This window comes from Diceros bicornis, chromosome 4, assembly GCF_020826845.1.
Source record: "Diceros bicornis minor isolate mBicDic1 chromosome 4, mDicBic1.mat.cur, whole genome shotgun sequence".
In the NCBI taxonomy this organism is placed as follows: domain Eukaryota; kingdom Metazoa; phylum Chordata; class Mammalia; order Perissodactyla; family Rhinocerotidae; genus Diceros; species Diceros bicornis.
Window position 1 is genome coordinate 63,778,438 of NC_080743.1, and position 13,672 is coordinate 63,792,109.

At 37.9% G+C, this 13,672-nt stretch overlaps 1 protein-coding gene across 1 annotated transcript in view; it reads left to right on the forward strand.

The window, feature by feature from the left end:
• Window positions 1-3,064: 3,064 nt before the first annotated feature.
• LOC131401469 (myeloid cell nuclear differentiation antigen-like protein) overlaps window positions 3,065-13,672 on the forward strand; it is a 69,893-nt gene continuing 59,285 nt past the window's right edge. Inside the window, 3 exon segments of the mRNA XM_058536818.1 lie at window positions 3,065-3,167; window positions 7,002-7,285; window positions 8,201-8,337. Of these exon segments, the coding sequence (XP_058392801.1) occupies window positions 7,021-7,285; window positions 8,201-8,337 (402 nt within the window). The 5' untranslated portion in view covers window positions 3,065-3,167; window positions 7,002-7,020.

Below are 13,672 nucleotides of genomic sequence, written 5' to 3' on the forward strand. Positions count from 1 at the left end.
ATTATGAACAACTTTATGCTAGTTAGTATGGTTACGTAGACCCAATAGATAAAATTCTTGGAATCACAACTTACCAAAACTCTCTCATAAAGAAATAGAACATCTGAATATCCCTATATCTATATAACAAATCACTCAAAACCAAAAATCTTTCCACAATAAAATCTCTGGGAATAGACAATTGATGAATTCTATCAAACATCTAAGGAGGAAATATCAACAATCTTAAACACATTCTTTTAGAAATGGCAATATTATTGTTATACCAAAATCAGGTAAAGATCACACGAAAGGCAAACTAAAGGCCAATGTCTCTCATGAAAATAAATGTAAAAATACTTTTAAAATATTTTAAAATTAAACCTATTAATATGTAATTAATAACAATGCTTCATGAAGCAGTGCATTTTATACCAGGGTACAAGATTGATTCAACATTTAAAACTCAATCACCCATTCCATCTCCTTTGAGAGAAATCTATTTTCCTGAGAAAGCGTATTGTTCAGGTGACTGATGATTCCTTGAAGTCATAAATCATTTTGGCCAGCCAGTTGAGTCTCCTACACTAGTAGCTTTTATACTGGCCCTTAGGAATAAGCAGTTGGAGAAGGATTTTACCACTCTCCCTGTATTAGTCTGCTCAGGTTGCCATAGCAAAACACCACTGACTTGGAGGCTTAAACAACAGAAATTTATGTTCTTGCAGTTCTGGAGGGTGAAAGTCCAAGATCAAAGTGTCAGAAGGTTTAGTTTCTCCTAAGGCCTGTGTACTTAGCTGGTACATGACCGTTTTCTTGCTGTTCCCTCACATGGTCTTCATCTGTATGTGCACATCCCTGCTGTCTCTTTGTGTGCCAAAATCTCCTAGTTTTGGAAGGACACCAGTCACATTGGATTAACATGCTGCCCTTATGACCTTATTTTACCTTAACTACTTCCTTAAAGATCTATCTCCAAATAAAGTTACATTGGGGATTAGGGCTACAACATAAGAATTTTTGGGGAACACAATTCCCTTTCCATGTCTTTCTCTGAGACCACAAATCTTATCACTAAGCCTTTTTCCATGGACCTAACATGGACTGGTATAAGCCTGTCTGTGGGTCCCTGGTGTGGTTATTCTTTTACTTACTCTTGCTTTTCTCCTTAGATGCTCTCAGCTTTCATCTCGACTGATGGCTTAAGGTGTCATTTCTCCCATAGGCCTTTTACCCTCTGATCTCTGGAATGGGGCTGTCTATGATTTTCCTAATGTTCCTCTCTACTCATTACTTGAAGACCAGCTCCAAGCATCCACATAAACAGCAACCTGAAGCCTGTGAAGGAAAACAATGAGCCCCCAAAGGTGTGTGTGGTCATCAATCCAGATACTCTTTGCTTTCTACTGACTTATTCCTGCTTTGGTGGAGTTTTTCAGACAGTTACCAATCCAGACTTCAATTATCCCCTCCCTGACTCTAGTTTGGATGAAAATATCGCCTTTCTTCTCTTTAGATGACCTCAGATCATCTACCAACGTTAGCCGGTTTTTGGGACCCTTTTCCAGTCATGGCCTCACCCTACTTGCAGATCCGCTGGTGGGTTACCACTGTAGTGTCTGCTGGGTGGTGCCATTTACTTGACATCTCAGGGCTTACGGGACTCTGGAGTGTATCCACTGTCCTTCACAAAAATCACTGCAGAAGAAAAGGTTTATCAGGCTCTTCTTATTCCAGAGGTTCAGTGTTCTTCCCAAATTTGCAGGGCTCAATGCTGTCATGACAAGAACATACCACTTACATGTGTTTGTCCATGCACAATGCAGGAGGTGTGAGTAATCATGAATTTAGTCAGTGAGGTAAAGTAGCCTAATCATAGTCAAGAGGGCAACTAGTGCCAAGTTCCTTTTTATATATTAGATGAAGGATTTAAAGTTTGTAATGACCTTATTCTTCTGTCAAGCTCCAGGTGTGTCAATCAATAACAGCTGAATGCGTCATATGCTATTTAAACTAATAGCAATTTTATAGCAGGCTCATCTGATCCAGGAGGTGCAGTCAAGTACTAGTAGAGATAGATGCCTCTTCTAAGATCTCCTCCTGCCACTCCCACCCTAAGAACAGGAAAGGAGCGATAAGTGACGGGGTGCCTCACCTTACTTCTCCTTTATTTCAGCTTCATTCAAGGTTTATGAGTCTAAAGTCCCACATGTAAGTCTGCTGGATAAAATGTTCTAGTGTTGGAACTTCACTCATCTACTGACATTTGTAACAACAACAATAAAACTTTAAGTATAACTTTGCCATAATTTTTCATTTTGATTAAGTTATTGTCAGGGTGGGGGAAAATCCCGTTTCTGCCATTCTTGTATTCTTATGGCTAGACTAATAATAAAATTGACACAAGACCAGATTAAGAGGATAGAAAAACACTTTAATACATATATATCAGAGATCATAGAGAAATTATGATTAGAGAGAACAAAGCAGCCAGTGTATACATCTTTTACACAAAGAAACAAGAAATTTGTGAGGAATGATAAGACAAAGAAACTTAAATTTGAGATACGTAATTAGTGGGGAATTTAAGCAGAGTGTAGGCTTGAGGTAGTAAATTTGCAACATTCGTTTACACAGGCTTCTCAGCCCTGACTTCCCTAGCTCTGATGATAAGGATGCAGGGAGACAACCTTCCACATGGGAGATTCATTTCCTGCTTTCAGAGGGACAGAGATAGGAGGGTCAAATGCCTTTTTTCCTTCTCTGGAAATTTTAATTCAAAATAATCCACATGCTATTGTGGAATATTTGGGAGTGTCTTGCCCTGGGACCCAACAATATTTACAGGAAGGAAACTGTTCCTTTTCTCTGACTAATGAATTTGAAAGCTAAGAACTTTGATGGGAGGAGTCTCAAAATTGTTTCATAACTTCTCTCTTTCAGTGAATTGCACAGGATGAGGAAGCCAGCACTAGTCAAGTTTTCAAGTGACTTTAACCAGTGACATTCATTCTTGTTACCTTTCAAAATACTTCTTTTTCTTCTGCCCTTCAGGAGACTATAACAGCCTGCATTTCAGTCTCTGAGAGTTTACTGATTTGTCTTCCTACTCAACTAAAATAAGAAGTGACTTCTGCATCTCTGAAGACCTCAAGATCTGAACTACTGTGGAAGAAATTTCCTGTGAGGTGAAACTTGCGGGGATTTCCATAGGGAGCCGTGGGTACCAGGCTGATAACCAAAAGATGACAAGGGGACCTTGAGTTATGAAGAATTTGGGGACAAGGGCTAATTTCAATTATATTCATAAAAGTGAAAACAGCTGTATCTTGATTCTAGTCCTTTACTAACTAGGTAAATAATAGACATTTTCATTCCCCCACACCTGAGGGAGATGCATTTTGAATATAGAAGATATTAAAACATATTCCCAGGGCCTCTATTGGCATGTATTATATTTAGAGAAAGGGTTTGGGATTTTTTCCCATGGAAGATGTACAGGAAACTTGGTGGCTGTGGTGGAGACCTGGGTAAAATATAAGACAGAGGAATGACAAAAGTATCGTAAAATAATATTAAGTAAAAAATACGTCTGGATATAAAATTGTATTGTATGGTGTTATCCTAATTTTACACACACACACACACACCACACACACAGATAAGGAAAAATTTCAGTTCCACAAATACAGTTAAACAAAGACATGGCTTCTTTACCTCTCTGTAATACAGTTTAATTTTATTTTCTACTCCATTCTACACCAGCTGTCAGAGTTGTTATTTAAGTTTCTTTTAGCATTACTTTCTGCTTTCCTGAAAATTATTGATTTTTTTTTTCTGGTGGCAATGTGTGGGGGAGAGGGAGTGTTAATTACAATTGGATTTCAGTTGCCCACTTCTAAAATTTCTTAAAGACATTCTGTATGGCCCAGTACAATCATATTTCATATGTGCTTGACTAGAATGTGAAATGTTTCATGTTCAGGATTCTATGTATGTTAGATACACCTTGTTCGTTAAGCTTATTAATTGTGTTGGTTAAATTTTCTAAATCTTTACTGCTTTTTTTACGTCGTTTTGAATCTCTTACCGTAAAATTGTGAGGTTTTCCTTTAGATCTCTCAAATTTATATAACATACGGAGAATATAAAAGTGTCATAAATTGAATTAAAAATGGCAGAAACAAGACAAAACACATTAATTATCCACATATACATAAAAGACCTAACTGGTTAAGCAACAACTTTAGACAAATTGAATTTAAGAAATATGAAAATATATTTATTTATATACATTAACATATGTAATGTATATTGTATATGGAAGTGTTTATGTATAGATACATACTTATATATATAAATTTGTGTGTATGTGTGTATATGAAGAGAAATATACTACCTGATGCTACAAATATAACTTTGTTTTATAACATATGTTACATTATAAAATATAATACCTAATATAGCATTCTGAAGGAATATCAAGTAATAAAAATAATATATATTTACTATTTGTAGGCAAATACACAATCAAAGCTGTTTTATCTCCCTTGGAGTTGAACATACTATCATTGTGCTCTGATACTTTTTGTCTTCAGGTCTATTTAAAGCTGCACTAATATAAATAAACTGGTTACTTTTACTTATTTTGCGTGATAAAATATTTCTCTGTCGTATTTCCACCTTTAAGTGATCTTTTGTTAACAAAATACATTGGCAGATTTCTTAAATCCAGTTTGACTAAAGTTGTCACTTAACTGGTTAGGTCCTTTATGTATATGCTGATAATTAATGTTTTTTGTTTCTACTATCTTCCTTTCAATTTATGACACATCCATATTCTCCTTTCTCATATATCTATTTACTTATAGTCTATCATACCCTTTAAGACAAAGACATTGGTGAGCTGTCATGTTCTTTTTCTTCCCTCCCTCCACCATGTTGATGTACTTCCTGGTTCTCTTCTCTTCAATCAGGCTTTGTTTATTTTTAAGACATGGGGACACCTAATCAAATTTGATTTTCACTCTTGCTTACTTTTGGCTTGCAGTATTTCTTGACTTTGTATTATTTTTTTATTGAATATTACTTCCAGTAGATGTTTCTGTATGGGTCTTTGTTTGCAAAATTACTGAGGCCTTGAATATCAGGGAATAGTTTTTGAGGCCCTGATGTTTAAATAGCATTTTGGCTAGATTAAAAATTCTACTTTCAAAATTATTTTCTCCCTCAAGGTGGGTTGACAGTACCTCTTCTGATAGCCTTGGGCTAGATATGTTTTGAAATTCAGAATCTGGAGGCTCCAGAAAAGTTTTAATACATCTACTTAAAATATTATATTACTAGAAGCCCTGGTAGGATCTGGATCATTACTCTAAAATCAAATGCAGTATAATTTTGGTAACAAAACATATGAATGTTGAAATTTAAGTGGAATGAATAAAGATTATGCATAGCCTCCTACTAACTCACATCTGTTTTATTTTACAAATAATCACACACAAAAAAAACCATAAAAATTTTATTTAAAAAATTTTCAATTTTGAAATAGATATGGAATTTTTGACTAGTACTATAGAAAAATTACTCCACTGTCCCTCTGTAGGCAGTTTTGCTATTGAGAATTAGTTTCAATTTGATCCTTGAATCTTTATAGTTGACCTGCTCTTTACTTCTGGAAGCTGTCAGATTTTTCACTTTGTTTTTAATATTCTCATTATAATGTGTCTTTGTGTGGATTCATCCTTCACTCTATGGGCCTGATCAACCCGAGGACACTCATGTTCTCTCAAGAACATGAGGAACAATTCATAGCCCCAGGAAATTGAACATTCCAATTATACAAAAAGTACACAGCACATGATCCCTAAACTAAAAGAAATGTGAATTTAAACAGAAAATTGGGATCCATAACAGGTACTAAGTGTCATCAAGGAAGTGCAGAAGGTGCTAAGGGGCCCAGAGAAGTGAAACTCACTTCAAAATGGGGACTCTGGCAACTTTCAGAAGACAAAGCCTCAGTTGAGTATGGAAGGCTGTAAGAAGGTAGTCAGAGGAACAAAGGTGGGAAAGGCTTTCCAGGCAGCAAGAAGGGAATTACAAAGTCAGGAAACATGACAAGGCAAGGTGTGTTGTATATTTCTGGAGCATAACACATAAGAAAGGCAAAAGTAGCAAAAGGAAAAAAGATGCAGACTATTCAAGGCCTTCCGAGCCAGGCTAAAGAGCAAGACATTTTTGAAAAAGAAAATGAGGAATTATTGAAGGATTTGAAGTGAGATAAAATTGTGGCCTTATAGAGAGACATCTGGCTCTATGAAAAGAACTTATTAAAAAATTAAGCTGGAAAGAGAAAAATCAAGCAATTATAGAAATAATTCAGTAAATAAATACTACGATCATGCACTAGGGAGCAGGTAGCAATCCAAGAAAGCGACTGAGATATGAGGACTTAGGACACAGAGAACATGGTCCAAGCCCCAGGGAGGGATAATGCTAATTAGAGGTGACTAAGGAAGAGCCAAGTGGACTAGGGCAGGTATCCAGCGTGGTACTGTAGTGCTGTGGAAGAAGGATATTCACATAAAGTGAGAGGCTGCAGCCCCTTTTCCATTTTACACATAGGTCACTTCAGTCATAGTGGGTGTAGGAAGAGTCAGGAACCAAGAGGCAGAAGTTCAGGGATAGACTCTAGCCCCAAAAAAGGATGGGAGGAGGAACCAGGGACTTTGACACTATGCAGTCCATACTCTTCAAAATTGCCCATATCCAAATCTTCTTCCAACATACCCACCTCCAAACCAACTCAATTGTCACCTTGAAAAGGGAAGAATTTCTTAGAAGCTCCAAATTAGGCATTGCTCAACCCGTTTTCCACAATGACATCTGGTAATTAAGTCCCTCTTTGTCACACACACCCATGGACAACACCTTCACATGGACCACTCACTCACATAGACATTAACAGTCTTTTAAATTGTCTGTATAAATGTGCAACAGTGTGTGTGATATTTCTCTTGTAGGTCATCCATAACTTGAGAGATGGAGAATGAATACAAGAAAATTGTTCTGCTGAAAGGATTGGAGCCCATCAGTGATTATCATTTCAGCATGGTTAAGTCTTTACTGGCCTATGATTTAAAACTGACCAGAAAAACTCAAAATGAACATAATAAAATTCAGATTGCTGATTTGATGGCAGAAATGTTCCAAGGGGCTGCCGGTGTTGACAAACTAATAGAACTGTACAAAGACATAGAAGAACTTAAAGATCGTGCCAAAACTCTTAAAAATGAAAAGTTAAAAGGTAATGCATGAGAATCCCGCACTCTCACTCTCTCTGCACCATCCTCAATCTTGACTAGAACCTGAACTTGTCATAGTTGACACATCCCTTTCCCAATTTAGGACTCAGTAGCCATGGCAATGTTAGTCCTGCAGAGGCCAAGTTGACAACTTAGGGCATCCCCTTTTCTACAAAGAGGTTTAATATATATCGGAGGGTATATTTTGGGGGTGAGGGTAAAGAAAAAAAGCAGAAGGAGTTGAGGAGAAAGGCTGAGGCTTTCAGTGCATTAGAAGGGTTAGAAAATGACAAAACAAAATTAAAAAAACGTGACTTTTAAAAATATTTATATCAATTAAAATAAATGCTCTATTAAAATATTTACTCCACCATTATTAGTAACAAATATCAGGTAGTACTTAAATAAAAACCTACCTCTCAGAGATGTGAAAAACCTGTTTCTTATAAAATCACTGGATTATAAAAACATATTTTAACAATTCCAAGTCCAGTATCACCACATTGTCACCTCACTAATTACATCACATTTTCTTTCTCGGCTGTCAGTAATTCAAACAATCTTTTACAGAAGATGACGCACCATAAGCAGCATAAAAACTTTAGATTCTTAGAAGGAAAGTATAGGATAAGTGGTTGGAAAAGGGTTTGACTGAGGTACATAGGAGTCCAGAGGACATGAAAGATGTGCTCATTGCACATGGAATGAGAAAGGAAACCACTGAGGAAGCATGAGACAGTGCTCGTCCCTGTGTTATCTCTACTGGCCACCTGTGCCCACCCTGGTTAATGCAGTAGAGTCAGACACAAGCATACCTAGACCCACAAGCAGGAACTGAGAGGAAATAGTATTGAAAGGGCTTCAGCTGTCTCAGACCGGCTCCTTTGGATTTATTGTTTTCTCTTTTACTGCATCAGTTCTAAGGAGATGGAAAGCAAGAGGAATAACTCCAGTGAAAAAAAGCAAGCAGGATAAAGCCAGTACTGACGAATCTACATCCACCACAAACAAAGGTTTCAGACCTGAATCAAGCAACAATACGCCTATGTTGAAGGTAGGATGGCCAAGGTTCTACTGAACAGGCTCACTCTATGGCTCTTCCATTTATTACATTCCTATGAACACTTAGTACTTTACTCATTTCTCAACATGTAAATAGAAGAATCAGAGAAAAAGGGATTCCAGGGGTAGAGTGAAAATGAGGTTCAGAGTCAGCAAATTAATAGTCACTGGTCACCCATTATGTTTCAGAACTATTTTGCACTTTAATTTATGTAATATAATTCCCTATGACGAAATATGAAATCATGACCCATCTTTTAGATATGAACTAAAATGGCAATCAGATTAGGGAAACAGTTTGCTAAAGGCTACTCAGAGAGACTAAATTCAAATTTAGATTTTCTAAATCCAAGTTCGCTGCTCCTGTCATGACCACAGAGGTGAGTAAAGGAGTGACAGGTATAAAATTTTCCCCACCATTTGTATCAAGCCATCATATATGTGCACTGCTTACCTTCTGGCTACCTCTTCAGAAGATGGACTGTATGTAGCTCCCTGGAGTTTTCAAGGACATAAATTTTAGTATATTAGAGCCTAGTAATGAAAAGCTGATATGTTTAGTGGTAAAGATGTGTTTCATCTAATATTGAAAACCGTTAATCAAGGAAAAAAAACTACTTTTAGAAAAAGAAAAACAAAAACCACAAAAACTGATGAATCTAAGATGCAGCTACCCCAGGAACAGAGTCAGCTTTCAGAACCTTCAGTACCCAGCACACAGTCAGCTGAGAGCCTTCCCCAGACTCCTCAGATGCCTCCACCAGCCCCGTCCAGCAGTTCATCAACCAAGGTACCATCTTCCCATTCCCAATATTTGTCCCTCCCTACAACATATTACAGAGATCATCATGACCTTGAAAGAGCTTCTCAGTAATCCCTCGCTACGATTCTTTACATTGTAAAATGAGTCCTTAATTTTCAATATACGTATTGAGATCTCAGTGTAGTATAAGCCCATTCCTTCTACAAGGTGTGCATTTATGAAATAATTCTTGATCTCAAGAGGGTTACTGTCTTGTGTTGGTCCAGAAATAGGGGATGGAGGGTGGTCAGACAATTATAGATGAAAAATAGAATATGCTTGTCCCCTACATTCTAATTTCCTTTCCCCCTTTCTTCTTACCCATACCTCTGGATAAATTTTCTGTATTATACGTTCCTTTGCATGACAGGAGTTTTGGCATACGCTATTTCCTTGTTTTGGAATTCATTATTCCTGTCTCTTCACTGGCCCAAGTATATTCAACCTTCAGGTTCCAGCCTGAATCTCTTCTTCAGGCAAGTCCTCACTGATACTCCCACTCCAAAAAAGAGATCAGATATTCCCACTGTTTGTTTTCACTGGTCCCTTTATTTTTCCTTTTAGCAGTATCACCACTGTAATAAGCGTGTATTTTTCTTCTTTACTAGAAAGTAACCTCAGATTATAGGTACCCTTTCCCTGGGAAAGACAAGACAGAAGGGATAAGTGAGTGTACACATCCATGCATCAACTCCTATCCTAGCCTGCCTTTTGTTCTGCCTGATATGACCCCTGTGGTTACCTGCACACAGAGGTACAATGCCTATTTCTGCAATGAATAGGCAGGGAAGTTGAGGAATGGGAAAAGCAGCATTTAAATCACTATTCTCTAATACAGTTTGGCACCCAAGCCAAGAGCTACGCTCTGACCCGGGCTGAAAGCCCTCAACACCATCCCACAGATGGCAGTTGAAGACAGACTTCCTGTAGGCAAGATTTCTCAAGGTTTGTTTTGTTACTGTTGTTATTATTGTTAGTGTCGATAATTCATAATTCCCTCTATAGTCTCTCCAGTTTTTATTTGTGGGATAGAGCTAGCAATCTGTGTCTGTTGCTTCTAGGGCCAGATGGCCATTGTCTAGGCATTGAAACTTCAGGCCCACTGTCTGTCTGCTATGACCATGACATATGTGGACTTCTCAAGACAACTCTCTTTCTGTGCATATAGGCTTGGAAGTAACACTTTCTAAGGCCTCATCTGCCTAAATACATGACATAGTCATTTCTACTCCCATAAAAATACAGCTTCCTTGAAACCTCCCTCAAGCATAGGAATCTCAGGGAGGCTCATCTGTGTCCTCAGCCTCATACACCTAAAGACTCCATAGAGTTAGTCCTTTCTTCCTTGGGCTTCAGCCACCTCCATAGGAAGCCTGCAAAAAGGGTGTCTGACCATTCCATGATTCATTAAATGAGCAGGAAAGATTTGCTCTGATTCACCATGGAGTCTCCCAACTATTTTCTCTGTAATATGCACTCTGTTTGCTTTTACGATTTGAAACCAGGAGCAGACCAATATTATCTTTGATTCCTCCTGCTTGTTTCCCCCAAAGCAAATAGCACAGAATGGTATGATTCAAGGACAGAATGGGGTGATGAAGGAAATAATGTGAAGGAAAAAATTCAATTACCATTTATAAATATTATCCAACCAAATAGTACATTTTAGGCATCTAAATCCTACTTTTATGATGGAAGATTTTCTTTAATTTTGAAAGGTTCTCAAGATGCTTTTGTCAATGAGATTAAATTACTACATGTGGCAGAAATGAATAGAGAAGCTTCTTTAATAAAGTGCTTCCCATATCACCTCTGTCTAGGATTTCCATTAAGAGGGTGAACATAATACATAAAACATCTCTAGGGGAGAAAGGAAATTTCCACTACCCTTCTAGGTTCTTCTGGCTGGTCTAAGAATTAAATTGACATGAGATGGAATAACAGGAGAAAATCAAGCAACTTTAATAACATGTACACACGAGAGAAACCCAGGAAAACTGAGTAACTCATCATAATGGCCAAAGCTACCACCTTAAACACCATCTTCAACTAAAGACAACAGAGGATGTTGGGAGTAGTGGTTTCGGAATTCAAAGGGGAGGAAGGCAATTCACATGAAGATGGAAAGACAAAGGTTCGGTTAACAAATGTTTGCCATGCCTTGCAAAGACAATGAGACAAGGAGAGGACTTTGATCAAACGGGCCTGGCTAGGTTCCTTTCCACTACTGCTATAATCATCTATAGTATTAGCTCCTTCTGAAACAGGCATTCTATATTAAATTCTTTTAGGCAGTTAGGGGCAAGGACAAAGTTTCTTCCTGAGTCTTTTGCTCTTAAAAATAACCATGCCAAAGAGACACATTTTGAGGTAACAAATTCCGCCCCCTACAGGTCTATGGATCAGAGTATAAATACAAACCCCTGTGTTGACCATGAAATAGTAATAACAATCTTGATATTTCTATGTAGTGAGCGTTTAGTGGTGCTGGACTCTAATATCTATGATCTTTATGTACATTATGTCATTTATTCCTTATAATACCACATGAGGATGCTGTTGTTAGTCCCATTTCACATATGAGAAAACTGAAGTTCATAGAGGATAATAATCTTCTCCAACATCTCACGGATAGTGAATGCTAGGGCCAGGATTCAAATCCAGACTTTTAACTCTACAATTTGAGCATTTAGTGGCGTATATTGATTCCAGAGTCAGAGTACAGTCCTTATAGTATCTGGAATGTATTTTAAAAATTTATAATTAGACAGTGTTATGTCTCGGGTTGATTTCCATAGCCCAGGCTCTGTAAGCCTTCTAAAGAGGTATGAGGTGCCAGGGTGGTCAGAAAGTGTCCTAATCAGGAAGCTGCATGCCAGAGGTAGTTATTTCAAGCAGCTCCCTCATCTACAGCTTTATCAAAAAGTGACACCTTATGAATTAGATGAATGAATGCTAGAAGAGGTAAGAACTGTGAGAAATTTTTATTGGATGTAGAACATTAGAAATGGGCTTTCCTTAGTGAAGGCAAAGGTAGTCACGATGAATGATTTTAGAGAAACTTATGGCTCTTGCTTAAACAATTATAAAAATCCAGGTACTGGGGATGCCTGGGTGAAATCTTGAATGGGTCTGTTTCTGGTTGAGAACTCTGAGGGATTTGGTTGCCTGATGCACACTACATAGAGAGCAGAATCTCGCCTTTAGAAATATGAATTTGAGGGAATTTCTCCAGTATGGTGATAAACAAAGCTTTCAGACAGTTGGAGACTTGGTTTTCTTCACCTGGAGATTTTGTTATTTGATAAATATACAACGTAGTAAAAGACTTAGTTAATTAAACATCCATTGGTGCAGCTGATGCTGTTCTGAAACTTGCTTCCTTTATAGCCTGGTAGGATTTTCTACCAATAAAGAACTCTAATGTTATCTTGATGAAGTTGACATAGGGCTGTTTGCAGCAGAAGTAAAGCCAGAATTCCATAACAGAGCAATGAAAGTTCAGTCACCTGAGGTTTTAACATTTGCAGAGTGAAGTTAGAAATTCTGACTGGGGTCCAAGCTGGAAGGTGTTGGGGGTATCTGAAGATGTGCTATTATTCCAGAGAAAATTGTTGGAGTGAAGGTCCTCTCCTGTGTCTGTGTGTGTGTCTGTGTTCATGTGTGTGTGTGTGTGAGTGAGAGAGAGAGAGACAGACAGACAGACAAGGACAGAGAGACAGAAAGAGATCAAGAGTAGGAGAATGTTGTGGTTCATTTGCTATTGAAAATCATTAACCAGGAAAAAATACATATATATTTTCCTTCAGAAAAGGAAAGACACCACAACTAAAACTGAGGAATCCAAGAGGATGAAACTATTCCAAAATACAGTCATCTTCCAGAAGCTTTGACAACCAGCACGTGCCCAACTGAGGGCTGTGCCCAGATTCCTCAGATGCCACCACCAACCCCATCCAGCAGTTCCTTAATCAAGGTACCAGCGTCCTGTTTCCAATATCTCCACTCTGTACAATATAATGACAGGGATCAGTGGAACCATGAAGGAGCTTCTCACTAATCCCCTACTATATACAATTCTTTCTTTAATTAAATCACACATTTTTTGTTAAATGTATATTTTGAGATGAGGTCATACCCTAAATGTGAACTCCAACTCTTATTAGGCACCATCATCTACATTAGGATAATCTAGGACCCAGTGGGTACTTAATCATCCCTAGTCTCCACTGGGTGCAATTAGTCCTTGGTTCGTTTAATTTTATTTTTGTATTTCCCTCAATACACAGTGAAAGACACAGCACAGGGTGGAGAAATACAGAGCCAATCAAAGCACTATCACCAATTCTTTCTCTTTTATATTTTTCTGCCGAGGAAGATTCACCCTGAGCTAACATCTGTGCCAATCTTCCTATATTTTGTATGTGAGCCACCACAACTTGGCCACTAACAAGTGGCGTCCCAGGTGTTCCACGCCTGGGAAGCTAACCTGGGCTGCCAAAGCAGAGCACACCAGACTTATCCA